This window comes from Eptatretus burgeri, chromosome 10, assembly GCF_056783735.1.
Source record: "Eptatretus burgeri isolate ZD-2024b chromosome 10, Ebu_testis_v1, whole genome shotgun sequence".
Lineage (NCBI taxonomy): Eukaryota > Metazoa > Chordata > Myxini > Myxiniformes > Myxinidae > Eptatretus > Eptatretus burgeri.
The window spans coordinates 69,311,886-69,338,882 of record NC_140970.1 but is presented as its reverse complement, the minus strand read 5'-3'; the positions used below and the strand labels follow the sequence as shown (position 1 = coordinate 69,338,882).

The 26,997-nt window shown below is 46.5% G+C and overlaps 2 protein-coding genes across 3 annotated transcripts in view; both read left to right on the top strand.

Moving 5' to 3' along the window:
• LOC147018802 (uncharacterized) overlaps window positions 1-26,426 on the top strand; it is a 120,208-nt gene extending 93,782 nt beyond the window's left edge. The window contains exon 2 of the mRNA XM_085898847.1: window positions 24,481-26,426. The gene's annotated coding sequence lies outside the window, so the exon portion shown is untranslated. The remainder of the gene's footprint in view (window positions 1-24,480) is intronic.
• Window positions 22,256-26,426, top strand: LOC147018803 (potassium voltage-gated channel subfamily A member 1-like). 2 transcript variants are annotated; one of them, XM_085898849.1, is made up of 2 exons: window positions 22,256-22,479; window positions 22,607-26,426. In XM_085898849.1, the coding sequence occupies exons 1-2, from the start codon at window positions 22,422-22,424 to the stop codon at window positions 23,959-23,961; spliced, it is 1,413 nt and encodes a 470-aa protein (XP_085754975.1). In that variant the 5' UTR covers window positions 22,256-22,421; the 3' UTR covers window positions 23,962-26,426. The 2 variants fall into 2 exon arrangements, with proteins under 2 accessions (XP_085754975.1, XP_085754974.1); XM_085898848.1 differs by having other exon boundaries at window positions 22,257-22,479; window positions 22,604-26,426.
• Window positions 26,427-26,997: the final 571 nt, after the last annotated feature.

The following is a 26,997-nucleotide window of genomic DNA, read 5'->3' as shown; positions in this document are numbered from 1 at the left end:
ACAATTTCGGGCCTCGCCCCCCAATTTTCTCTCCGTGCCCTCACACGGTCTCATGGCTGGGACACGTGGCTCCCTTTGGCAGGCACGACCCTCTGCCGATTCTCCCGCTATGGCACCCCCGGGCACTACACTGCCTCCGAGCCTACCAGCTCCCTAACACCGGGGAGTGCCCCCCATGGCACCTCCCCTGAAACGCACACGTGGCAGGCTGGCTTCCCAGGCCCCTTTCCGAGGGTCACCCGTGCCCACAACACTGCCCACGCGGCTAATGGCGCCCCGGGCCCCCGCACCAAGCAGGCGCACCCGTGCCCACTACGCTATCCCGGCCCCCCATGGGCCCTTGGCCAACCACGGCCGACTAGCCTGGTGCCCGGGGTACCCACTCAGCGATACTCACCTTTCGCAGCCACGCTCCCAGCCCGTCAACAGGGCTCCTGCACCCTTCCAAACGGGTTTCGAGCCTACATTCACACCAACAACAAAACGACCTCCATTTTTCAATTTGACTAACCCCCTAACTCACTCTACACTGACCCCGGGGTCCCTTGGGCGGGAGTCACTCCTCCCCCCAATCACTCATCGCACCATGCATTCCCCATTTGCTCCACACACACAGACCCGCTGGCCTCACTCACTCAACAAGCACATGTACTCACCTCACAACCCACAACTCTTCAACACACACACTGCTGAACTCTGCCATCCTTCTAACTACCTCCCCTAACTAACTCGTGCTCCCACGTCGTCCCTTAAACTAGTAGCACGTTCCTTTTAACACTACGTAGCTAAGCTACGTCCCCACTACACATTCACTGTCTGTCACTGTCTCCAAATAATCCCATAATCAATTTCCCAACCTAAATCTCGCTACAATCCCTCCAACTAATCCATTCCACGGACTCCATGAGGACTTACCCCTGCCCCATGAAGTCGGTCTAGCTAAGCTAACCCTTCCCCCTAACTAGTTTCCATCCTGTGCCCCGGTTCAAGGGGGTCTTCCACCCCTTGCCCAGGAATCCTGTGCACCTGAAAGTGAGGCTTGCTTTTTCCTTTTTTTTTTTTTTCATGCGCAGCACCAGCGCGGCAACTCGCAGCTCGCGCACTTTGCACCTGCCCGTGACGTCATGCAGCTGCACGTGTACCTCGTCCCTCCTTGGACGGTACCATCCGGCAGGGATACCCCTCCTGCCGGATTCCAACCCCACGTGCAGCCATGACGTCACCGTGCGCATAAAAAAAAAACACAAGCCCCACGTCTCGAGGGGTTCCCCACACGAACACATGTGCTTTGCCCGTTGGGGCTTAACACACACGATCGCGTGGAGAACCCGTCCGGTCCAAATCCATAATCCTGCCTAAACTTTGTCCGTCCGCGGGATCGGCAAATCCACCGCGTGCGTTTCCGGACCGGGACTTCACTCTCGCAAGCGAGCACGTGGGGGCCTCGTGCGTTGCACAGCACGGACCTCGTGCTCACTGCTGGGTGAACCCGGCACGGTCCCCGAAACAACTACAGCCGCTACCCGGCTTTCTTTCTTCACATGTCGCCGTCGTCGCCTCCATTCCACACACGCACTCCCGCGTGTTACGACGCTAACACACCTCACCATTACATTCACACCAGGAGACGCGGCTGCGTGCTCCCGCATGCCAACCGACATCTCCCTCACATACCGCTCTCTCACACACACGGTCTCCCTTGCATAAACCATACCACTCACACGTGGTGCTCCATTCACTCGCGGTGCCTCATCCACACACCGTGCCTCACTCACACACGCGGGGGCACTCACCCGCGCTGCCTCATCCACACTGGCCGTTTCATCCACACACACGGCCTCTTCCACACACGGTCCCTCATCCACACACGGCGTGCTGGGAAGCACGTACTCTGGCACCATCGCCACCACACCACTCACACACGAGGTCGCTTCCACACACGGGGACGCACTCACGCCTTGCACCACACACACAGGGACAACCACACTGGGGATTCGTGTCCCCACAAGGGTCTCCGGGGCCTCTATACCCCCCAAGCTCTCCGTGCAACCGTTCGCAGCACTCGTCCCCTCAACCTCGCAAAGCACGACCGAACTCACCTGGTCGTGACTCGCCTCAAGGGGGCCTACTCTCTCCCCTCTTTCCTGGAGGAGGCTATCCAGCTGCTCGCACCGGGCCTCCACCCAGTCCGCGAGCTCACCCCCATTATCCTCCACTACCTCCGTGTGTGTGTGTGCGTCACTTACCCCGTCTTCATCGTGAAGTCTTCCCTCTATCGTTCCCATCTCCCGTGTCTCTGCCAACTCTTCACCCTTTACCTCCCTTGTCTCCACTATTTTTATTTCCTTTGTCGTCACCTCGTGTCTCGTCTCACACGTTTTGGTCTCCCCATTTAATTTTTCCCTTTCGGTCACCGTCGCACCCCTTCCCAGTTCGTTCGCTCCTACACGTGGAGTCGCCATTTTAAGCTCCCTGCTAACGGCCTTCATGCCCGCCTGCAGGCATCAGCCCATGTTCTGCGTCTCACCCCGGAGCTTTTTCGTTTCTTCCTTCATTTCATTTGCGTTTGTAACCATCTTTTGTGCATTCGCATCCATCTTTTGTGCCAGCATGGTTAATAGCTGGGCCATGTCGGGTGCGCTTGGGTGAGCCGTTTCGGCAGGGGTTGGGGAAGGGTTTTGGTGGAGAGGGGGAGGGGAGGTGTCATACACCGCGGCCGCTGCCGCACTCATTTCGGGCTCTGGGTTCAGTTGGGCGAGTTCATTTTCCTGTACAACCAACATTTCCTGCACGGGGATTTCATCCTGAGCCATGGATTCTACACATTCTACATCCATTTCTAATACCCCCGGCTCCCGCTCGCCTTGAGACACCATCTTGCTTCTCTTAAAGGGTTAATTTAGCTCGCTCGTAATTTGGAGGGAATCGGGGGTCGCTTCTCTCACCCCTGGACCGATTCCCGTGAATTTAATTGGAGACAGGAGAGCCCGTTTTCCCGTTCTCCGATACCAGTGCCGCGAGGAGGGCGATGGGTTTATATCGCACGACCTGACACCAGTGTTGCGGATTCGCGCCCGCCGGCGTGCGGACGGCCACGTAACTCGAATCGCGGCACGTCGCCCACCGGACGGACAATCCAGTCATGACCCTCTCGGACTAACGCCGGGAACCAGTCACGGGTGGACCTTTCGGTCTCACCACGATCGTGCCAATCGGCCCCCGCGTGGGATAGGGTTGCTCGCCAAATTCGACCTACCTAAGCACCCACACGGAGGGTAGACCGGGCGATCGCAGGTCGACTTCGGACACGGGCCACTTTAAGCGACCCGTTCCGTACTATTGGGATAACCGAGCGGTGTTATTCGTCGGCCTCGACGGTTCGATTAATTATCGGGCGTTTTAGCCCACAACCAACCCTTTACGTGAAGCAAGATGGAGATTCAATAGAGGAAAAGACGAAGCGAAGCGGGAAAACAGTTCAACATAATTCGCATTTATTTCGCGATGAACGGAAAGCACACATATATAATTACACCAAAAGCAAATATAAAAGAAGAAGACAATGCAGAGCTATCCGACTACCGAGCACACGGCAACATTTATACAATTTTACTTCACAGACGGCGCCGACAACACATATTCCCAAAGCAAAAGAAAAGAGAACCACCCTCCAGGATGAGGGGGGTAGGCGGGCCTGGGGCCGAGACCGTGTCGGGCCTACCCGTCTGATGATGAGACGCAGAGCGGCGGTGGTGCCTCAACTCCGCGGGCCTCGCGGACAGTGTCTGGTAGGGGGTGGGAAAGGGGCCCCCTTTGTCGCACTATCTCAGCGCGGGGGGGGGAAACAGGAGGGGGTTGCTGATGCTCGGGGGAAGGAGAATATCACCCTGTCTCCGGTCCCGCGGCGAGCGTCTCCTCCTCGACCTCGGTCGCGTTGCTGGCCTCTCCCTCTGCAGCTCCCGGCACCGACGCGAGCACCCCCTCGTCTGCCTTCGCCGCCGCCACCTCTCCACAGCTCCGTCTACTCGCCCTCTCCGTCTCCTCTCTTGGCTCGTCCCAACTCTTCACTCTTGACTTCTCCCACTTCTTTCCAGCTCCACCGACGACTCTCTTGAACTCCGCACAACTGCCTTTACTGACGAACGCAGCCGTTTATATAAGCCCCGTGGCTTCGCTCTTTCACCCTTGACCCTTTGCCTCCGACCCTTCACCTCTCTAACTGGCTCCCTATTGGACCGAGGAAAAGTGGGCGTGAATGCTTTTTGATCCATGAATTTGCATATAGCGACCTCACTCCAACGCCCTGGAGGCGGGGCCAAATCGCCCACGCTCTCCGATTGGACGGAACAAAAGTGGGCGTGAGTCGTTTTTGATCCGTTTTCTGCGGAAAGTCCGTGATGTTTTTGAATACGCTGCTCGGTGCGCGCCCTGCACGAGTCCAGTATCGGTGCCCACAAGTGGCGTGGGAATGACGGTGATGCGATTGTGGCGAGTTGTGACGGTAAAGGTCGTGGCTGTTGTTATGAAGCGGCGTTGTGGTTGGTGGTTGTTGTTGTGAAGCGGCGTTGTGGTTGGTGGTTGTTGTTGTGAAGCGGCGTTGTGGTTGGTGGTTGTTGTTGTGAAGCGGCGTTGTGGTTGGTGGTTGTTGTGAAGCGGCGTTGTGGTTGGTGGTTGTTGTGAAGCGGAGTTGTGGTTGGTGGTTGTTGTTGTGATGGCTGTTGAGACGTGGTTGGTGGTGGTAGTAATGGCGGCTGGTCCAAAATAAAGATAGTAAAAGAAAAACGGCTATCCTGAAGAGTCGCAGCCCGCATGAATGACATTTATTCCCTCTAGACAACGGGTTTGGGCCTAACTACACATATACTTACCGAGATATCTCACCTAAGGGACCTGAATGGTGGTTTGTGAATTTCGTCAACCACAACAATATATATATATATGTATATATATATATATATATATATATATATATATATATATATATATATATATATATATATATATATATATATATATATATATATATATATCTCAAAAAACACCCATCGCTTCACTGATGGTAATACCAAAGGAGGGAGGGTGGAGAAGTGTGGGTAGAGGGGGTGACAGGTGGGGGAGAGAGTGCTGGGAGAGTGAAGAGGTGGAGGAGAAAGGAGAGAGAGGAGAGGAGGGGTGGGGGAAAGGAATACAGTGTGAGGTGAGAGGAAGGGAAGGCAGACGTGCGGTGCAGCGTTAATTACTATTCATACCGTCTCGTCAAAATGATTCTGCATGGAATAACAGTGTAGATGGAAACAAAATAATGTCTGAAATCCATTTTCGAATGGGCATACTATAAATACGGCCCGGAGACAAACTCCCGTCCGGAGACAAACTCCAATCCAAACATAAATACTGCACGGACGCATCCAGAGCCAAGCTGTCCAGAGACAAACACTGCCTGAACACATCCAGGGACAAACTCTGCCCAGACACATCTAGAGATAAACACAATCTAGACATAACCACCATCCGGATATGTCCAGAGAGAGATAGAGACAGAGACTAAAAGAGGAGCTGTGGGTGGAGGGTACTGAACTCTGTTGGGAGGGAGTAGAACAAGGATGGGAGGAAGAGAGAGGGAAAGACAGAGGCAGAGGGGTTGGAATAGGGGAGTTATCAGAAAGAATATATTGTTACAGATTCGCGCCCGCTGGCGTGCTGACGGCCACGTAACTCGAATCGCGGCACGTCGCCCACCGGACGGACAATCCAGTCGTGACCCTCTCGGACTAACGCCGGGAACCAGTCACGGGTGGACCTTTCGGTCTCACCGCGATCGAGCCAATCAGCCCCCGCGTGGGATAGGGTTGCTCGCCAAATTCGACCTACCTAAGTACCCACACGGAGGGTAGACCGGGCGATCGCACCTCGCCGCAGGTCGACTTCGGACACGGGCCACTTAAGCGACCCGTTCCGTACTATCGGGATAACCGAGCGGTGTTATTCGTCGACCTCGACGGTTCGATTAATTATCGGGCGTATTCAGCCCACTACCAACCCTTTACGTGAAGCAAGATGAGGATTCAATGAAAGAAATGACGATGCGAAGCGGGAAACAGTTCAACACAAAGCACATTTATTCGCGATGAACGGAAAGCACACATATTCAATTCCACCAAAAGCACATAGAAAAGGAAAAGAAACACAATGCAACTTTACACAAAAAGCAAATGCGACAATGCAGATCTAATACCGATTACGCGAGCACACGGCAACACTTATGCAATTTTACTTCACAGACGGCGCCGACAACACACATTCCCAAAAACAAAAGAAAAGAGAACCCTCAAAGATGAGGCGGGCCTGAGGCCGAGACCGGGTCGGGCCTACCCGTCTGGTGATGAGACGCGGAGCGGCGATGGTGCCTCAACTCCGCGGGCTTCGCGGGCAGTGTCTGGTAGGGGGTGGGAAAGGGGCCCCCTTGGTCGCACTATCTCAGCGCGGGGGGGAAACAGGAGGGGGGTTGCTGATGCTCAGGGTATAGAGGATTCCTACTCTGCCTCGAGTCCCGCGATGAGCGTCTCCACCTCGGCCAGGTCGCGCCGTCGGCCTCCCTGGTGTGCAGCTCCCGGCACGACGCGAGCACCCCCTCGTCTGCCCTCGCCGCCTCTCCACAGCTCCGTCCCCTCCGCTCCGACTCCAACGCACACGACGACGACCAACTCCTTCCTGCTTCTTCTTCCCAACTCCACCTCCCGCGAAGTCTTAACTCCCTCTCTTATCACTTGACTGACGAACGTGGTCGCTTATATAAGCCCCGTGGCTTCGCTCTCTCATCTTTGACCCCCTCCCTTCGACCTTTCACCTCGCTCCCCATTGGCCCGAGAAAAAGTGGGCGTGAATGCTTTTTGATCCATAAATTTGCATATAGCGACCGCCCTCCAACGCCCTGGAGGCGGGGCCAAATCGCCCCTCGCTCACCGATTGGACGGAACAAAAGTGGGCGTGTGTCGTTTTTGATCCGTTTTTGAAGTGGAAAATCCGTGGTTTTGTACACGCTGTTCGGCGCGCGCCCTGCACGAGTCCAACACCGGTACCCACAAGCGGCGCAAGAACGGTGGCGATGCGACGGTTGCGAGGTGTGACGTGAAGCGGCGCCGCGGTGGGTGGTTGATGTGGTGGTTGGTGGTGGTAACAATGGCGGTTGGTCCAAATTAAAGATAGTAAAAGAAAAACGGCTATCCTGAAGAGTCGCAGCACGCATAAATGACATGTATTCCCACGAGACAACGGGTTTGGGCCTAACTACACATATACTTAACGAGATATCTCACCTAAGGGACCTGAATGGTGGTTTGCGAATCTGGTAACCACAACAATATTATGCTTTATGAAACACACACACACACACACACACACACACACACACACACACACACACACACACACACACACACACACACACACACACACACACACACACACACACACACACACACACACACACACACACACACGCTTTGCCGATATTGGCAATTTTTTGGGAATCGGCAGGTTGGAGTCAGTGTGATTACCAACTGCAGTACTTACTGTATACAACCCAGAAACCTTGAGTACCTTTCACCGATAAACAATGTTGCATTTATATAGAAGTTTCAGGGATATGTTCACAAACATTATTCTTTATAAACAGCTGTGTGTGACGGGTGGGAAAAAATTTGGCTCGGTAATGTAGAAAACACGTTAATACTGCAAACGGCTCAGAAATCGAATGGTATTTCACAACAACTTGCTCAGGGTGATGGAGCACGAACCACTCGCTCTGAATGAGTTGGTGCGGAAAAAGCGTCCGCAGAGAGTGAACGGTTTGCTCAGAATGACGTGGCGGGGTACTGCTATCGACTTTGGGCACTCGACAAGTGGCTTAAGCACCCATGCAAGCACTCCAATTTAATGGTTGATAAAGAACGGTTGGTCAGGTTGTTGCTGCATACCATAAAGGATACCTTTAACTTTAAAGCCCGTCTTCACCCCGCATGCAGCAGTTAATGAAATAACATGAATTCGTTCAAAAACTGAATTTATCCACAATAGAGTTGCTGCTCAATGCAGAACAACCCTGGAAATATTTCAAGGTTCAATCGCCCGTGAAATAAACATTGCAAAAAATCCACCATTTTGCCTGCTCCTCTGTGCACATGTCGCGTGGTACATCGGTTTGGAGTCCGCACAAACTTTTTAACTTTTTTGAGAAATGTCCGTTTTTCATCAGATTTGCTTTGATTCCCTGTGGAACACCTTGCAAAACCTCAGAAAATATAGACACAGGTCTGCCAGACACTGTGGATAGGCAGTCCCTCTGGGTGACAGGGCGTGAGGTACAGCAGTGAATGCATAAAATCATACAGCTCAATGAAGCTGGTTTATACAGCTATTTAGTGATTCATAGTTATGATGAACAGGCATTCGATATGAGTGAGGAAAATGGAAAACAAACTTTATCATTAAGAAATTGTTATGGCCTGTTCCAAGTCAAAGCATGTTCCACACCCGAGCTTAGCCAGGACGTTATTCCCCAATGATTTGCTTCATAGCCGGTACATACTTGACAGTTCCACTCGGCAGTTCCCTGGCCTCCAAAGCCAGTCGCCGACTGGGAATCTGCGTCGTGCCAACTCCTTTCTCGACCCACCTGAGCTCCTGACCACATACAAAGCTTTCGTCTGCAGCCTGATGGAGTACTGCTCTTCCCTCTGGGCTGGTGCTCCTGCCTCTCACCTTTCTCGGATTCACGCAGTGGAAACCAAGGCATTTTGGATCATTGGTATCTCCCGCGATGAGGCTGAGTCTTTGGGCCTCTCACTCTCTTACTGCAGGCAGGGCGGTGGTCTTTCTGTCTTCTACCGTCTCCTCTCCGGTCTCGCCACCCCCCCCTCATCCCCCTGCTCTCTTTGCGATTTGTCCCCACCATATTTCTGCAGGGTGCTCAAGATTCGCCAACAACCCCCTTCTGGTAATACTACCAAAATCACAAGTCACTGCTCACCTTCACTCTTTCATTCCCCTTTTTTCCTGCCTTTGGAATAAACTCCCTCACTCTGTTCAATCCCATTCTTCCCTCCAGGCCTTCAAAACAGCTGTCCACCACCACCTCTTATTGTCTCCCATCCAAATCCTCGATCTTTTCTACCCCCGTTTATCCACCCCAAACCCACCTTATTCAAAGTCCCTGTTTTCCTTCTTGTAAGCCCCTGTAATGTCCATATTGTAGACCCCATTTTCCCTGCCCCATCCCTCTCCCTGCCACAGATCTAATGTCTCTGTTCCCCACTGTTTTGTCCTTCCCACTCCCGCCCCTCTTGTCTCTTGCCCCCTTGCTGTGCGTTGTGTGTTAGCTCTCATACGAGCCTTGACAAAGTATGCAAAAACCCCCCCCCCAAAAACCCAGGGTCGTGGTGAGAAGATAACGAGTGGGGGAAGCTACTTCGGGTTCCCACCAGACTCTCCGGAATCGCAGGCCGTCGCACACGGATAACTCCGTGACACTGCGGGTTGCTAATCGACCGCAAATGCCAATAACTCGACCAAGTGACGTTGGGTCCTCTGTCTAACAAACCATTTACCTTCGGGTCACACTACCTCCTTACCGGGGAACGTGCCCTCAGTATATACTTGTGTTAACCAGATTACTTACCGGATCAGGTGCAGCTGAGCAGAACTGCCAAGTATTTACCGGCTATGAAGTGAATCCTTGGGGAATAAAGTCCTGGCTAAGCTAGGGTGCGGGCCATGCTGGACCAATGAAGGAAACCATGAAAATGAGCAGGGAACATTTCTACACAGTGTGCATTTATTTTCAACCAGAATGCGAGGAAAGGTGTGTGGCACAGTGACTGGGATTTATTGGTATGTACAGCAGGGAAAGCAAGGAATCCGTGCATGAGGTGTGGCAAAAGACGAGCAATATTACAAAAGCAGACACAGAGCAGAGTTATCCTGTTATGTCTACACACACCTGAGGAAGATTGGATAGCCCAAAGAGAAAGAAAGCAGGTGAGGGTAAATGACCTCAATACCTGCCGCGGTCGGCAGACCAACACAACACAGAACGCTTAGGGAGAGGTAGGTGGGAGTAATACTCATTGTCTAAGATGTGGGAGTGGGAGGTGTGGTGTAGTGTAACGTGGGGGAGGGGTTGCGGCATCATGCAAGAGGAAAATGTGAATGCGAGTCAGTTCGTTCACTCCTTCAGGTTCTGCCCGTAAAACAACAGTCAGACTTCGCCTGCGTTGATGGTCTTTGAAAGTCTTCGCCTGCGTTGAAAGTCCACAGTAAATTAGATAGAGAGGAAGAAAGATGGAAAAAAAGATGCATAAAAAGAAAGTCCCTATCCTATCTGCATAAATATCTGCAAGTGTAAACGTCTGTACCTATTTAGGATCGCTCGAATGGAGTGCTCCCATCTCATGGCAGTAGTGTGCGATTTCCCACCTCCCCCCCCCCCCGCTTTATTATGGAGATGAGCTGCGCCTTTTGCTCCACGCCGATCAACTCGCTGACTGCCTACTTGCCGATCCCGTCTGGCTCTATGTCCCTTCGTCAGCAACACTGCCGATGGCCCCGAACACGACGGCGAGCAGCAGCAACGACAGTGAGCAGGGCAAGCTGGATGAACTCGAGCAGGCTGACTGACTGACCCACGAGCAGGCTGACTGAATGAGAAGAGCGGTGAAGAGAGCGAACTGGTTCCTTCCGCCATTTTTATGGGCCCGGATGAAGGGAGGGGCCGGGAATTAGATCACGACGAGCTGGAGGCACAATACTGCTCCACTATTGGACCAAAGCAGCCGTAGCCATGCCGCGGAGCCAGAAAATGGGCCAGTTACTCACTAACCTTGACGCGGTTCAGAGCTCCGAGTTTTACATGGGCCGCGGTCTTCGGATGCGTGCTCCAGCCCCAAACGTGTGCTACTCTTCATTCTAACATGGAATTGTAGCGAAATCCTGACGCTACCCATAGGTCCCTTCACAAGCCGCAGAGCATGTTTGCGCCTCGTGTGATGCCTTGAAACATCTCGACCCACGTCCCCTCCGGGTCCCTTGATGTTTCGGTGCAGATTTGGCAACCATGCGGCAGATGCGATGGTTATAGAGGAGGACGCTCTTGTTGTGACATTCATAATGATAGATGGTGGCAATGTGGAGTTTGTAGCGAGTGATCATTGCCATGTGGCATCCATGATGAAGGGTGAGTGCCACGTGGCGTTCGTAGTGAAATGGGCGAATAAAAGTCACGAGTTAGCATGGGTTGTAGCAGGGTTATTTTTCCCAGTTCTATGAAGCGGTTGTGGTGAACATGATAAGGTGTGGTGAGTGGAGTGAAGTCTGAGGTGAGGTGGCAGTTGGGAATTGGCACACACATTCGAATGGAGTATGGGCGCGCAAACTCAAAGGGACGATGTACCGTGTATTGTCAGCAGGCAGCGCGAACACGCTGGAGACGTTCATAGCGTATTGCTCATTCTTATTTGTGTGGCGTGCGTGCTTACTTGCATGGTTCACGTAAAAGAAAGGAAAAGGTCAAAGGTTAAAGTGAAGGTTAAAGAGATATGATCGACCTAACTATGAGAGTCCCATGCAACGCATCTTTCCCCTTTTACCCACGAGACATATGGAAGGGACTAAGACATATACTATTGAAATAACTGCCTGGGGATTGCTGTATGTTGTGTGCTATTGTTTTGGAGGCATGCAGTTTTACAAAACCGTAACAATATTCTTGTTATCTTGCCAAAACGAAGTTTTTGCAAGATATGTTAGTCAGCTTGTATGCTTTTTTGTTGTTGTTGTTTGTTTGTTTGTCTGTAAGCCTGGTGTTGGCTTGGTGGTTAGAGTGGCGGCTTGGGATCCCAGGGTCCTGAGTTCAAGCCCCGTTGGCTGCTGAATTAACACCAGGGGGTTGACTCAGCCTGTCATCCTTCCGAGGTCGGCAAAATGAGTGCCAGTGTACTGGTCCCGGTGTATGCCCCGGTTAGAATAGGTGTACCATATCCCTGTGTGCCGTAAGAGGCGACCAGGGTTGGCGTCAGGAAGGGCATCCGGCCATAAAACATTGCCTCACAAAAAGCCAAACCCCTGCACAGCAGGGAAAAATGGCTGTAAAAACGGTTATTGTTTGTTTGTCTGTAATCGCGTATAAAAAATTCTGCAGAGCACAGTTATCATTGGAAATTTTTGTAACTTCGCATATCAGAGGCCTATAGAGGTCCCTTTCAGTGCATAAAAATTTGAAGGTCAAGGTCACTTTGTCGCAAATCAGGGGAGTCGACGAAACCCTTATTTTTTGAGTAATTTTGATCGGATCGTCTTCAAACTTCATGGGAATATAGTTCATGGTCTGGCGCTCAGCTGATTAATTTTTGGTGGCGATTGGCCTTGACCTTCATAGTTAGCGCCTGAGGTCAAACATATTTGACCCCAAGTTCAAATTTTGAAATCTTAGATACCATATCGAGTAATACCTCATATGAAAGCGCTTGATAAGTGCTTTCCAGATCTGTCAAAATTTTGACGCTATGACGTCATTTGATGACGTCATGACGAAAAAACGGATTTTTCATGAAAATTTTATTTTGTTTGTCTGTAATCATTGGATTTTTCACCTTTATATCACTCTGTGGAGCACAATTCTCATCGGAAACTCTTGTGGGTACACATATCGTAGTATTATTACAATACGCTTCAACACACATAAAGGTCAAGGTCAAAGGTCAAGGTCACTTTGCGGTAAATCATGGAGGTCGATGAAACCCTTATTTTTTTGAGTAATTTCAATCGAATCATCTCCAAACTTTATGGGAATGTAGTATATGGTCTGGTGCTCAGCTGATTAGATTTTGGTGGCGATTGGCCTTGACCTTCATGGTTAGCGCTCAGGTCAAACATATTTGACCCCAAACATCAAATTTTCAAGTTTTAGGAACCATATCGTGTAGTACCTCAAATTGAACACCTCGATGAGTGCTTTCTCGATATGCCAAGCTTGAGGGATTATGACGTCATTTGGTGACGTTATGAGGCAAACACATATTTTTCATGGTTACTCTGTAGAACGATTCTCATCGGAATCTCTCGTAGGCAGATATTCCTCAAGGAGTCGCTCCTGGTGGATAGCAGCTCTGTTCACCTCAGTGTGACCTTAAAGAAGTCACACGTGGTCCCCTTTTGGCAAGATACAGGTCACCCTGAGGGTGACATTGTTTTTTTTATATATTTTTAATTAATAATCTGAAATTTGTAGAATTTCTTTTTCACTTGGAACTTGTGGGTTACAATGTGGAAATAATGGTGGAAAAAGTCTGATTTAATTCCAGTCTCTCAGGGAATAAAAGGTGAAAATTTTGAAAGGCGGTGTAGACTTTCTATCGGCACTGTTTGTACCTATATTGTGGAGTATGCTGTCGCTCCTTTAATAATCATCAACTATTTTCACCTGATGCCATACTAGATCACACGTGCTTTTTTATCAGTCATATGAAGCGATAAAATAAGTGACAGACTGGTTAGAAGGGTGGTGCTGTCAAGTAAATTTATGTGAACTTCAAAGGGTAGTTCTCAGTGTCAACTTCAACCTTAAAAGTTCCATTGCAACCGGTTGTAACACATTCAGGAAGAAGAAATGCCATACTATATATAGATCTGTTGTGAACAGTGACATAAAAGAGAAAGGACAATGAAACGTTGAGGGTTGAGAACCAAAAGACAATGGTTGGATATGCGGTAAATATTTTGTGGCAGTTAAGATTTATAAAAGGTTGTTGTAATAATTAAGTAATCTGGACACTTGTATTACTTCTACTGTTAGAGCTTTCAAGTTCAGAACTCAAACTCAAGTTGGAAATAACTCCTTTTCCGGACGGAAGGACCCAGAATTGGACTGAATGTTGGCCGCCCCATATCTATACATTTTATTAACTCACAAATAGGCCATTGCCATAATGAATGCAGTCAGGTATGTGATTTTACTGCAATTTACCATGAACCTGCCTTTGTCTGCAGCACATATTTGGAGGTAGGGGGCAGGGATTGTGGGGGGGGGGGGTTCACATGCTCACTATGCTTCCCAAGTGTGGGTCGGGGAGAGTGAGCAGTCATGAGAATTAAACCCGCACCAACCAATATTCCAACTTTTTCTTAACTGCAGAGAAAGCAGCAAGTCTTCCATCACTCGAACAAATAGCAATCTCCAGGAGGTGATTTTTCCTTTTACCCTCATTCAGGAAACTAAAAATGTTCTTCGTTATTCTCATCAGTGAGTATGAGGAATGGCAGGATTGCTCAGTTGGAGCTGTCCAGATGTGGATTTTTTTTCCAGTGGAGGCGAATCGGATGAAAACTACCATCATAATGAAACGACCTGCAGTGAGTGGTTGCAGCATTTTAGAGCACACTGTCCTTCGAATGGCACAGCCCAAATGGAGGGGTTTTTTGGTCTCAATGCGATCGTATAATGTTCCAGGTTTTGCCCACAAAGCTGGCTATCCCTTCTGCATTGGGTTGTCGGCTTCAAAGATTCTACCGGTTCTCTCGAAAGTAGCAAGCTATTGTGGGCGTGTCTGGTTTGGGTTGTCTGTTCTGGTGATGATTCCTCGCTGGACTATATACTGCCATCAGTGTGCTTTACAAGCAGGGAATTGCATCAAAGAGTACTATGCCTTTTGACTGGAGGATGGGGCAGGGGAAAGGATTGAACTGGCTGTCCCCTCTCCTAACTTTTTTTTTTATGGAGGCCAAAGACCCCATTCATACTTGTCAAAAAGAGCATGGCATTGTGTGCTGGCCGACATTCTAAATTTCTGCGCCAACCTGCTGGGGGGAACTACACCAGGACCTTGGTTAGGATTTATGCAAAGTAGCAGCCAGGTGCTGCACGTGCAAAGATCTTCACCCTTTATCCAGAATCTAGAGGGAATCCAAAAACACTCCAGTTTGATCTAATAATGTTTGAACCAAAACAGAATGACTGAGTCTTTTAATCTTTGACAATCATTTCACATTCTCCATCGCTTCGTTTACCAAGTGTTCTTTACCCACAAATGACGGGTGTGCAAAATAACACTTGCTTATTAATCCCAGGTACAAAATGTAACATCCTAACAGTGCCAGCATCTCTCTTACTGAAATGGTGTTGTATGCTAGGTGACAATTAAATGAACATGTGGCTGCAAGTCTTTCGGTTCAGGGCTTCATCTATAATGGTGCATCTCCTTCACCTCTTCCATCATTTCCAGTTCCTCTTTCCACCTCTGATTCCTATGCCTCAATGAGTGTTCACGTAATTGAGCAGCACCATCGATCTTAACTATCTCATATTATCACATATCCCTTTCTCGTGTCAATTAATTATTAATTACTTCCTGCCATCAACTAATCATGCAACAACTCTTGATGAAAACAAACAAACAAACAACACAACAAGAAAAAGAGCAATCAGAGATTGCAGACCCTCGCCAGGACTTCTTTTGAGTGGTGTATTTTTTTTTAATAGCTTTTAGGGTAATATGGCTGCCAACCATGTGACCTATGATGTCATATGTGTGAACCTTTTGTTCCTCATGGACAGGCGGTCATACGTGTAAAGTTTTGCCTTGATTTGTTCAGCCACTTCAGAGAAAAAGATTTTTGAAGTTTTTTTTTTTTTTTTTTTTTAAACAATATGGCTGCTGAATCACGTGACCAATGACGTAATTAATTTTTTTTTTCTGTGGACCATTTTATCTCTAGATGACCCTCAAAAATTTTCTTACTGATCGGATGTGGTGTTCTACATATGCAATTATGACATCAAAACGAGGGCACCTCTGACCTCCTAAAAAATCACTCGTTCCCCATGAGGCGTACTTGCTATGTGCCAAGTTTCAATTTTTTCCTTGGTGCGGTTTCAGAAATACGGAGGTCCAAAGTTTTTCCGTTTTTCCAATATGGCTGCCACACCACGTGACCTATAACGTCATTATTATTATTAAAACCTTCTAGTTGAGTAGTCACACGAACAGTGAAAACTTTGTCTCAATCCGACAAGCGGTTGTGGAGAAAAACACAAAAGTTCTGTGTAGACAAAAAAACAGATAGACAGACAAACACAAACAGACAAACATATGGACGCAAATGCAATACCCTTTCCTTTGGTGAGGGTAAAAACCCTCCCATCTACAGCAAGCTTGATGGATACGAAACAATCACATTCCCCCCTTTTTTTAATGTAACAAAATTCAGGCTCACCGCTTACCTCGACTCATTCGTTCCTCTTTTCTCTTGCCTGTGGAACCAAGTTCCCCAGTCTGCTCAGTATCATTCTTCCCTCCAGGTCTTCAAGACAGATGTTCACCACTACCTCAGGTCATCCTCCATCCATACTCGTGATCCCTATACCCCAAATTACCCCATTCTCAGCACTTCACTTTTCCAGGTTATTGTGGACCCCCCCCTTTTCCCTCACCTCTATTGGTTTGTTCCTTTTCTGTTTCATCACCATTTTCTCCTTCCTCTTCTTGCTGTGTTTCATTCAGCTTGTATGCAGCTTGTTCACCCTCATGTATGTCCTTCTCCCCATTCCTTGATCTCACTTTCACTTCTCTGTTGGTGTTTCCCCCTTTCTATTTCATTCCTTTCCATTTTGCTCCAGCTCTTCCATGAGCCTCGACCATGTATCCAAAAAAAAAGAAGTCCCCAGTCAAACAGGAGCTCACTAATGTCTGGTATCATGATGAAAATCTGGGGCAAAAGCTTGTGTGGGCATTTGTTTAGCAGGGTTGGTTGTGTGCAGCATAATTCTCAAAACCAGTCAGATTTGTGGTCGATTTGTGGTCTGAATTAAGTGCAGGTACAAGGTGGATTGCATTCCACACTCTCCCATCAGAAAGTCTGTTGGTAGCAGGACCTCTCTGTTCAATGATCTTGACCCCCCCCCCCCCCACAACTTGACTGAGCTTGAACAGTTTTCTACAGAAAAATGGGTAAATATTGCCCAATCAAGGTGTGCAAAGTTGGAAGACACCTATCCCAACATTCACAGCTGTAATTGCTGACAAAGGTATTTCCACCAAGTATTAACTCAGGGGGGTGGACACTTATTCAACCAAGATGTTCGAGTTTTGTACTTTTAATTAATTTTATGAAATATGTTGAATTTGTTTTTCACTTGGAAGTTGTGGGTTACGATGTGTAAATATAGGTGGAAAAAGTCTGATTTAATGCAATTTCATTCCAGGTTCTAAGGCAAGAAAAGGTGAAAAATTTTAATGGGGGTGTAAACTTTATATAGATTATAGACACTGTACATCCATGTTGAAGTTAAGCAGGAGTCTTCAGAGTTTTTGCATGTCTTGTAGCTGATGGGTTTGCAAGAAGTTGGGCACAACTGATTTCTAGGGCTTCTCTTCGAGTGTTGCAGTGTGCAAACAGTCTTTCAGCACTATGTTAGAGCATTCTCCTTCCTCATTGGCTTATGGTAATATACAGAACTATGGCAGTGTTTGGTGTTTCTTTTTTTCAGGAATGTTTCACACTCAGTTGAAACAAACTTGAGAGCCATTGCTGGAGATAAGTTCCTGTGGGTTTCCTTAGTGGCTGAACACTGTAGTCAGGAACTTGATATCTGAAGCAGAGGTCGCTTGGGAAATAAATACTACTACTGGCCATCCATTGAATCAAAAATTGAATCAATTCACTGTCATCACACACGCAACACATACACCAAGTTTTGGCCGAGTCCGCCCGTTACTTTTTGAGATATCGTGCTATATTTCGTTTTTGGCCCCATCTCTCAATGGTGAAGAATCACTTTTAAAATTCTAGTAACCACATCCGGATTCGGATCTTCACCAAAACCTAATTTGTTCGTCTTTGTCACACACCTAACCTGCCTACAAAATTTCATCCGGATCCACCACAACTTTTTGAGATATCCTGCACAGAGACAAACAGACACAAACAAACAAACAAGAAGAAGACGTCGTGCAGAGCACGATACTTGCAAAATCCATAAAACAAATTTGACATTAAAAATAATTGGTGGTTCAATTCAATGAAAATTTTAGAAATTCGCCTATGTTGACCTTTTGGCCTATGTTGACCTCAAAAATAATTGGAAGTTGTATTCATTGACCTGATATTCAAATCCTTTTTCAAACTTGGGATGAAAAATGAGGATTTTAGAAATGCCACCTTAGATGTTGACCTTTTGGTCTATGTTGACCTCATATAATTGGTGGACGGTGGTTGGATTCAGTGACCTGAAATATAAATCCTCTTCAAATTTCAAGTCAATCAGATGAAAATTGAGGATTTTAGAAATCTCACCAAAGTTGTTGACCTTTGGCCTATGTTGACCTTTTGACCCCCAAAACAACAGGCTTCTTCCTTATGACAAACTCTACCATGTGGTGAAGTTTTGTGAAAATCAGTTTAAAATTGTGACCTGTTGGCGATAAACATACAAACAGACAGAATTACAAAATCGACTAACCATTATACTTCAAAAATCTTCGATTTTGCAAGTAACAAACGAAAAATCAGCAAGCGAAAGAAGTGCTTCCTTTTCCTTCGAGAAAGAGAAAGAAAGAACGAGAAAAGAAAGAGAAAGAAAGCAAGAAAGTGCTTCCTTTTCCACTGTAGAGTACTAGCATTTGCATTCAGTGAGTGTGCGAGATGCAAACACTGCTGTTTTCTCAATCGAGTCCCCATAATTTTGAGTGAACACTGCTCCAAGTCCATAACCTGAAGCATCCAAGGTGGGCAAAGTAGGGTCAAACAAAGCAAGTGCGGGACTATTGGAAATTCTGTCTTTCACCCTTTCAAAATGAGTATATGCAGCATTAATCTAGGAAAGGTCAGCAGTCTTGCTCAGTCGAGCATGGGGAGGCTCCGCAACTGCAGCATAATTGGGAATGAATTTAGAGTACCAGGAAGTCAGGTCAAGAAAATAATGCAGGGAAGTGGAATCTTTTGCAGGTGGTGCGATTGCTACTCTCACCACATGGTCTGGGTTTGACGTCATGCCATTTTCTGAAATCACAAGACCCAGAAAATACAGTTCAGTCTTCCTGAAATGGCATTTATCATAATATAATTAAATTGCCTGCGTGATCAATATGATGCCGAACAGTTTGAAGGCATTCCTCATGTTTCTCAGAAAATGAACCAAGTCATCTCAGTAGCACTGGACGTGCTCATCCAGCTAAGATCTATAACATCATTAGCTGGAATGCACTGGGAATGGAGGCAAGACCAAAGGGCACAGCGGCAATAGTGGAAAACTCCATCATGTGTGATGAACGCTGTAAGGACTCTGCTTTGCTCATCCTGTACATGAGAAATTTATGATATGCACTCTGACAATCAGGAGTAGAGAACATTCTTGCTCCACAGAGTTCTACGAAGACTTCCTCATTATGTGGGAGTGGATGGCTGTCTATTACAATTGACTGATTGGGCTCGTGGAGAACTACGCTTATTCTTATCCTTCCTGTTTTCTTCTGCCTAATAACAGAGTCTAATATTTGGCAAACTGATGTTTGATGAAACAAATTGCTTGGCACTGATGCAGGAGCAACACATCTGTTGACGATATCCAGTTTGAGAACAGTGAAGAGGTCCACACCAGGTATAGGAGTTCTAGAAGGCACAATGAAGAAGTTAGCAGGCACAGAAGTTTGGTTGTGTGTCACTTGCACATTAAGACAGTCAAGCACAGGGATTGATTTTTGCAAGTACGTCTCCAAACGTAATTTGGTATCTTTAAAAGGCATACTCTTGAAATACTACAGGAAAATAACTCCGGGGGTATTGAATCAGATCCGGGGTAAACAGGGGGTATCCAACAGTAGTTTCGTTGTACAAGTCTGTCCCTCAGGTATGCAGAGAACATCACAAAATAGGCTCCCTGTGGTTTGTTTAGATGTGTGTGCATAAATGCATAAAACAGTCACTTCAGGTATAGTAACTTCATGCACTTGGCATTTGACTTCTTTACTGAGACATACTTCAGCAAAATGTCCAGTTTAGCCACATTGCCTGCAGTTTTCATCCTTTGCAGAGCATTTTGAATAAACCAACGACGTGACCATGGTCAAGGCATCAACTGTTAATGTCAGAGCAGCGAGCTCCATGGATAGCTACTTCTGGGCTGGCAAGTGACCCGCACTACTCAGGTTCGGCCCACTTTGTTGCCAAAAACCTGCGCCAAACTACTTATTGAATGGAAAGTTCAAACAATTTCAAAAACCCAATGTTTCGCTTCCATTCCACCCACAAAGATTCACACAGACTGACATACCTGCAGCAACCTCCAGTGGAGATACAAGGTTACAGGTACCGCTCTCGTCTATTGGCGTGTACGCACGTTCAAGTGCTACGTAATTTATCGGCATGCTCACATTTCAATAGTACGTAATTAATAGAAATACTCATATTCTGTGTGGAAAGACAGACAAACATACAAAAAACAAAGAAGCGGTCATAGACTGGGATATCAGTCGCAGCGACCATGCCCTTTTTGACACAAAAACATTGTGCTTCTGACGTTTGAGTCGTGAATCAATTCAGTGACCCAATAAGCTAATCTGTTCAAATTTCAAGTCAATCAGATGCAAATTTACGATTTTAGATGATCTTTACCTTTTGACCTATTGACCTAAAAGCGATAGGCTTCGAGCATTTGATTACCTCTCCCCGGTAGTTAGGTTTTGTGAAGATTGGTGTATAATTGTGACCTGTGGGCAATGGACATGCAGACAGACAGACAGACAGACAGACAGACAGACAAACAGATAGAAATTCAGACCAGAACTAGAACGACACTCAGTAGAACACATACCTCCACCAAGCTGAACAGTTTATGTTTTGTATCCCACAGACAGGCCGGATCTGGATCTAGACCTGAACCAAAATCGAACCGGCTTGTTCTTGTCACCGAATCGATTCATCCACCAACTTTTGTCATAACTCATGCGCAAGTTTTGAAATATCATGCTATATATTGTTTTTGGCCCCATCTCTTAATGGTGAAGAATCACTTTAAAAATTATCGGATCAAAATCCGGACCTTAACCAAAAATCGAATTAATTCGTTCTTGTCACACACACAACCTGTCCATCAAATATCGTCCGAATCCGTCCGCAACTTTTTGAGATATCCTGTTCACAGACAAACAGGCAGATAAACAAACAGGGGTAAAAATATAACCTCCACCCACCTTGGGTACCAGAGGTAATTAAATACACAAAACTATTAAACTACCGCCTACCACGTCACCCTGCACGCAGAAGTACCCGCTCACACATACAGCAGTCAAGTAGATATAGGAGAAGGAGCAAAAGGACCAATCCGACATCTGCCTCGGGCTGATCTGAGAGAGGTAAGCGACTTTCAAGGCTGTGCTGGGATGTTCCTCTGGGGCAGTCAACGCATCCTTCCACAGCGTCCCGGCACGAGTACCCCCAACGAGTTGGTTTACCAACATCACAGCACGAGCCGATGGTGATGAAGCAGTCCTCTCCTTGCTGCGCACACCCATGAGTACAAACTACCAATTTTCAACTAATTTCGTCCAGCACTTCAGGAGTGCTGTGCGTAGAGGACAAACAAACAGGCACTTCTTGATTTATAGTATGATGTAAATATATATATGGCAACGTTCCACGTGCACTATGGGAACACTTACATATTACAAGTCATAACATGCGTGGGGAACATTAAGGATAAAGAGAGATGGTTTTGAAACCAGTCCACGGATTTCCAGCAATGCAAACTCCCCCCCCCCCCACTTCACCCCGCCTTGCCTCCAGCCTCAGGCCTCCCTTCGTCCACCTAAACCTCTTTCCTTCGCGAGGGCTATCTCAACAGCTCGAGGGCAAAACAAAGTTTGGATTTTACACTCAAATATTCGTGGCATTCTCTAAGTGAAAGTGTTCTGGTGTGTCATATATTTCCAACTTGTGTGAAATAATGCATCTGCTAAAGTAATTCTATCCACAGACACACAAAAATTGTTTAATGTAATGATAAATTTCGATTGGGGTGGGATAAAAACTGGTCTTGATAAACGGTTTTAAGCATCAGCGTATCAAACGAAAACTAGAACAGCACGAACAGTTAATTTATGGTCATGTTTACGCACCACGCTAATGATAAATTATCACTTGTCTTTGTCGACGTATATATGCCATGAAAGAGGTTTGCCCTTCTTTGTTTGTTTTCATTTTTGTTTCTCAACCTCGCGTTGTCCCAGGACAACGTACAATGGTAATTGATGATTGGAAGTGCCCGAACCGGCTGCTCTTGTCTCGCACCCGTTTCGCGTTGAACTTTCGACGTCACTCACGAGCTGTATGGGACGCCGTGGAGCTGGGTAAGCAAACTTGAACCAGATCATGTAACGATGCTGAGCGTTCAGCACCACCGAAAAGGCAAGAAGACTCCCAATGATGAGCAGACAAGTGAGTGTCAGAGAGCGCACTGGAGAGAGTTTCTTGGAGATTCCCTTGTGTTTTTCCAATATCTTATTTTGGGGAGGAAAAGAATGCTTGGAATAATATTCCTTTTTGTCTATTTACCTTGAAGCAGCGAATCCTAAAGAACAACGACAAAGCATGCACGGTCATGTGGACACCGCAGAGAAGTTGCACGCCGTTGTGGACATGCCACGAGAGAGAGACGCACAACCACCGAAGAAGAATCATGAGAATTACAATGGAGCTCTGGAAGAAACGATGGCAAGCGAACGCATTGCCATCAACGTATCGGGACTACGTTTTGAGACTGCGGAGCGAACGCTGGCACGCTACCCAGACACGCTGCTTGGAGATCGCATGCGTCGAATTCTTTTCTATGACTCCATCCGCAACGAGTTATTCTTCGACCATCATCGCGACACATTCTCATCCATCCTTTTCTACTATCAGTCAGGTGGGATCCTCAAGCGTCCACCGAATGTGCCGCTCATCATATTCCGCAAGGAGCTCGAGTTCTTTGACCTGGGAGAGGAGGCCATGAAGGCATTCCTGGAGGAAGAAGGTCTTTCTGTGTCGAAAGAATCGCAGCCACCACACAATACGTGGCAGTACCATTTCTGGCTCCATTTGGAACGACCTGAGAGTTCACTTGCTGCTTTCTGCATCTCCATCTTTTCTCTTGCCTTTATTCTCATCTCGATCACAACCTTCCTTTTAGGCACCGTGCCTTCAATGCGCATCAATAATCTAAACAACTCCTCATTCACCAATGCTGGGGATTACCCAGACTTCACTGACCCCTTATTCATCCTGGAAACGTTGTGCATCGTCTGGTTCATTTTGGAACTTGTTTGTCGTTTTGCATGCAGCGTCGATAAGCAGAGACTTTTTCATCAGGTCATAACTTGGATCGACCTTGCAGTCATACTGAGCTACTTGCTGGAGCTCGTTATTGACCTCTCTTGGAAGGTGGGAAATGAGAAAACTTCACATCTCTCCTTTCTGCGCTTTGTGAGCCTCTTGCGAGTGTTGCGTGTCCTCAAACTTGCACGCTATTTTAGAGGCCTACGCGTGCTCGGAAGAACTCTCAAGTCCAGCTACCGGGAGCTGTTGGTTCTTGTGGTTTTCCTCTTTGTGGGTGTCGTGATCTTTGCGAGCGCCATCCACTACACCGAGGCAGATGTCAGGGAAACTCACCTCAAGAGCATCCCCGAAGCTTTTTGGTGGGCTGTTGTTACAATGACGACTGTCGGCTATGGTGACATAACCCCAGTCACTCCCGCCGGGAAGCTTGTTGGCGCGTTGTGTGCCATCACGGGGATAGTTGTGGTTGCACTACCTCTACCGTTTGTTGTCAACAGGTTCAAGTTGTTTTATGAGTTGGATAATGTGTCGGGGCATGAGACCTCAAGTGAAAAGGGCTATTTCACCCTCCTCAAGCACTCTCTGCTTTCGCTTCGTCGTTGACTTTTTGGACTTTTCTGGTTGATTTATGGTCATGAAGTAACAATGAAGTAACAAATATTTATGGAAATAATACTTCATTCACAATGTTTTGTTTTTTTACAAAAGGAATAGAAGCTTGATTTGGCATCTAGGTGTTTACGTCGTCTCACAGAGCGTGTAAGAGATTGAAGGAACAGATGGCAATTGCAAACTAGCACGTGACCCAGCAAGTTGACAAGATTTCAATGGAGGAAAGCACTACTATGTTGAGCACTGGAGTGTTTCAATCCATGGCTTTTGTCATTGATTCTGATTCTGATTACAGTCAGATTTATGACCGCGAGGGACATTTACCTTTACGCAGTATCGAGTGGCCCATGCATACAGGGTCGTGGAAATTTTATTTTTTCAGTTGAAAACAAATTGGTGTTGGTTTTGATAAAATATCAGTATGAAGGATACGAGGACGAAGTATTATTTGCAAGCCACAGATATATGAAAGATGAAATGATCTTCCCTCTGTTATTGTTTGTCATTCAGATTGAGGCCATTCATGTGGATTTGGTGCATCGACATGGCAATGATGCAACGAAATCTGACAAAACTGCTGGAATGATGCTTGAGAAGGCATTTGAGGTCCTGGTAAATGTTTAAAGGGTGTGTGCACTTCCATGAAGAACAACAGGTTGTTGAGAAGAACGATCGGTCTTGGAGGAAGAATAAATTCGCAGGCAATGAATAAACAGGAGGATAAATATGGTCATCAAGATTGGAACAATTTTAGAACTCTACCTCCCTTTTCAAACAAAGATAAACTTAGAGATTTCAAATTCTTATTTCTTTCCAATTATCTGCTTCAATAATGCAAAGGTACCATAGTCTTCATACATTTTTGTATCGTTCTCATATTTCCTGCTTTCTCATATTTCTTTCCACATCCCTCCACACCTTCAACTCTTCACGGATGAAGTCACAATATTATTATGATTACAAAACCTGGTTACTGCAGTTTTATACATTGAAGTTGAATATATATATATATATGTGTGTGTGTGTGTGTGTGTGTGTGTGTGTGTGTGTGTGTGTGTGTGTGTGTGTGTGTGTGTGTGAGTGTGTGTGAGTGTGTGTATTTGTTTATATGTACAGTATATATGAATATAGGTATATATATATATATATATATATATATATATATATATATATATATATATGTATATGTGTGAGTGTTCAGTATATGTGTTTTTATTTTCCAAATACACATGCATATTTACATTTTTAGCCTTGCGTGCATATTTAGCTTGTAACCAATATCTGCAAGTACATGGCGTTTCAACTTACGTTGGGTTAGCAATGAAAAAATAATTCTGCAAACTTGTCGATACAATGCCTCCTTTATGGTTTGATATGCTGTTTACATGTGATACCTGTTTGTTAAAAACATGCCTTTCATGTTCATTTGACTTTTGCCATGGGGGTACATGTACTTATGCACATTTTGCACAGCAAAGTGAATCGTGCTGCGCACTCTCTGAAACCTGCTGTGCACCACATGCATCCTTTTTGTCATTTAAACCAACCACACATCCCCCAAACTCCTCCAAACTTTAAACATGATATTCTTTGCCTCCCTCCCATCACCATCTACACACCCCAGTTCTTCTTCTTCCATGTGCACATGGCACGGTTTCTTTTGTGGTGTGAAAAAGCCATTATAGTCTACTCTTGGTACGGTCGTCGCTTTCGGAACACAGTACGAAAGTGACTTTAAAAGTTTCTCCCGGAATCAGTCTTCTTTCGGTCGCAGCACATGGCTGCGGGGTACCTGCTTCATTGGCTGAGGGTGCGACTGTGCTGCTGATGAAATGCCCACTGGACCTTAGGGCAGGAATTTGGAATTTTTTCATGGTGCTGGTGATGTGCTTCACGAAGGACATCGTGGGATTTTCAACGTCCATCAACTGATGTTGGCAGACTGAACACCCAGTTTAACGTCCATCCGATAGACGGAACACACATCGCTGCCTCGTGCCCTGCCTGTGAAACACCAGTATGACAGTTTTACCTGGGACTGGGAGCTTATGGGACTGGGAGCTTCTGAGTATGCATACCGCTAGACCATCCTGCCAGCCTTCCCCTAATTATGAAGTGAAACCTGGCACAGATCTTTGTCCTTTTCTACGTAGTTGAGAGCCAGAGTCACAGTTCCCCACCCTCAGCGGTGGTTGTGTTTCCTGAACATACATCATAGATTCGGCTCTGAAATATTTTTTTAAAGGAAAACCTTTTTGTCTCTGCTTCATAATAATGGCATGTTCACTCCATTTCAAACAACAACAAGAAATGATGAAAGTAAAATCGTTTACAAACCCAATTTTGACGGATGTGTATGCAATAACATTTATAAGAATATATTATATTTGTATTAATAGGATCTAATGTGAAAATTGATCACCTACAAATAAATCAACTTGATTATAATAGCCGGATAGTTTTGTGCTGTTGTGTTGTTGTCATTACCATTAAACACCATGTATTTGTGATAGACTGTTGGCCAAAGCCTGATTTCTAGCATAGATTTTGGAATCCGTAGTCTCCACATTCTAAATACTTAAAACTTTGTAAAATATCTTAAATATCTTGAAATGTGCATCTAAAACTATGTGATCAAATATTCCCAAGTTTGAAAAGTGAGGGTTACTGAGTGATGGTCAGAAACAAAGAAAAGGTTAGAAATTAGCTGCGAGGGACTTCCCTTTCCTTTGCAATGGAGACCTGATCAGGTGGGAAGTGAGATCAGCATTGGATGCAAAGCCTCTGCTGCAATAAAGGAAAAATATGCTGGTCTGTCGGTTGTCGTTGCCAACATTGTGTCACTGGAAATTACGACGCTGGTATTCATCATATTCATCATAAGACGGTTGAGCGACAGAGTCACTCAACCTTCTTAACTGAGGAATAGTTGTTCCCCATTCTCTATGTTGATGTTTGCTTTGTTTGGGTGCTTTTACACAATGTCTTAATAGCACAGATTTTGTCCCAAATGTTAACATTTGCCCT

Excerpts from the sequence above, each read along its gene's own strand:
- LOC147018803 (XM_085898848.1), top strand. The coding sequence starts at position 22,422 with ATGCTGAGCGTTCAGCACCACCGAAAAGGCAAGAAGACTCCCAATGAT. Across the intron at positions 22,480-22,603 it reads TCCCAATGATGAGCAGACAA|CAGCGAATCCTAAAGAACAA; the intron begins GTGAGTGTCAGA and ends TTTACCTTGAAG.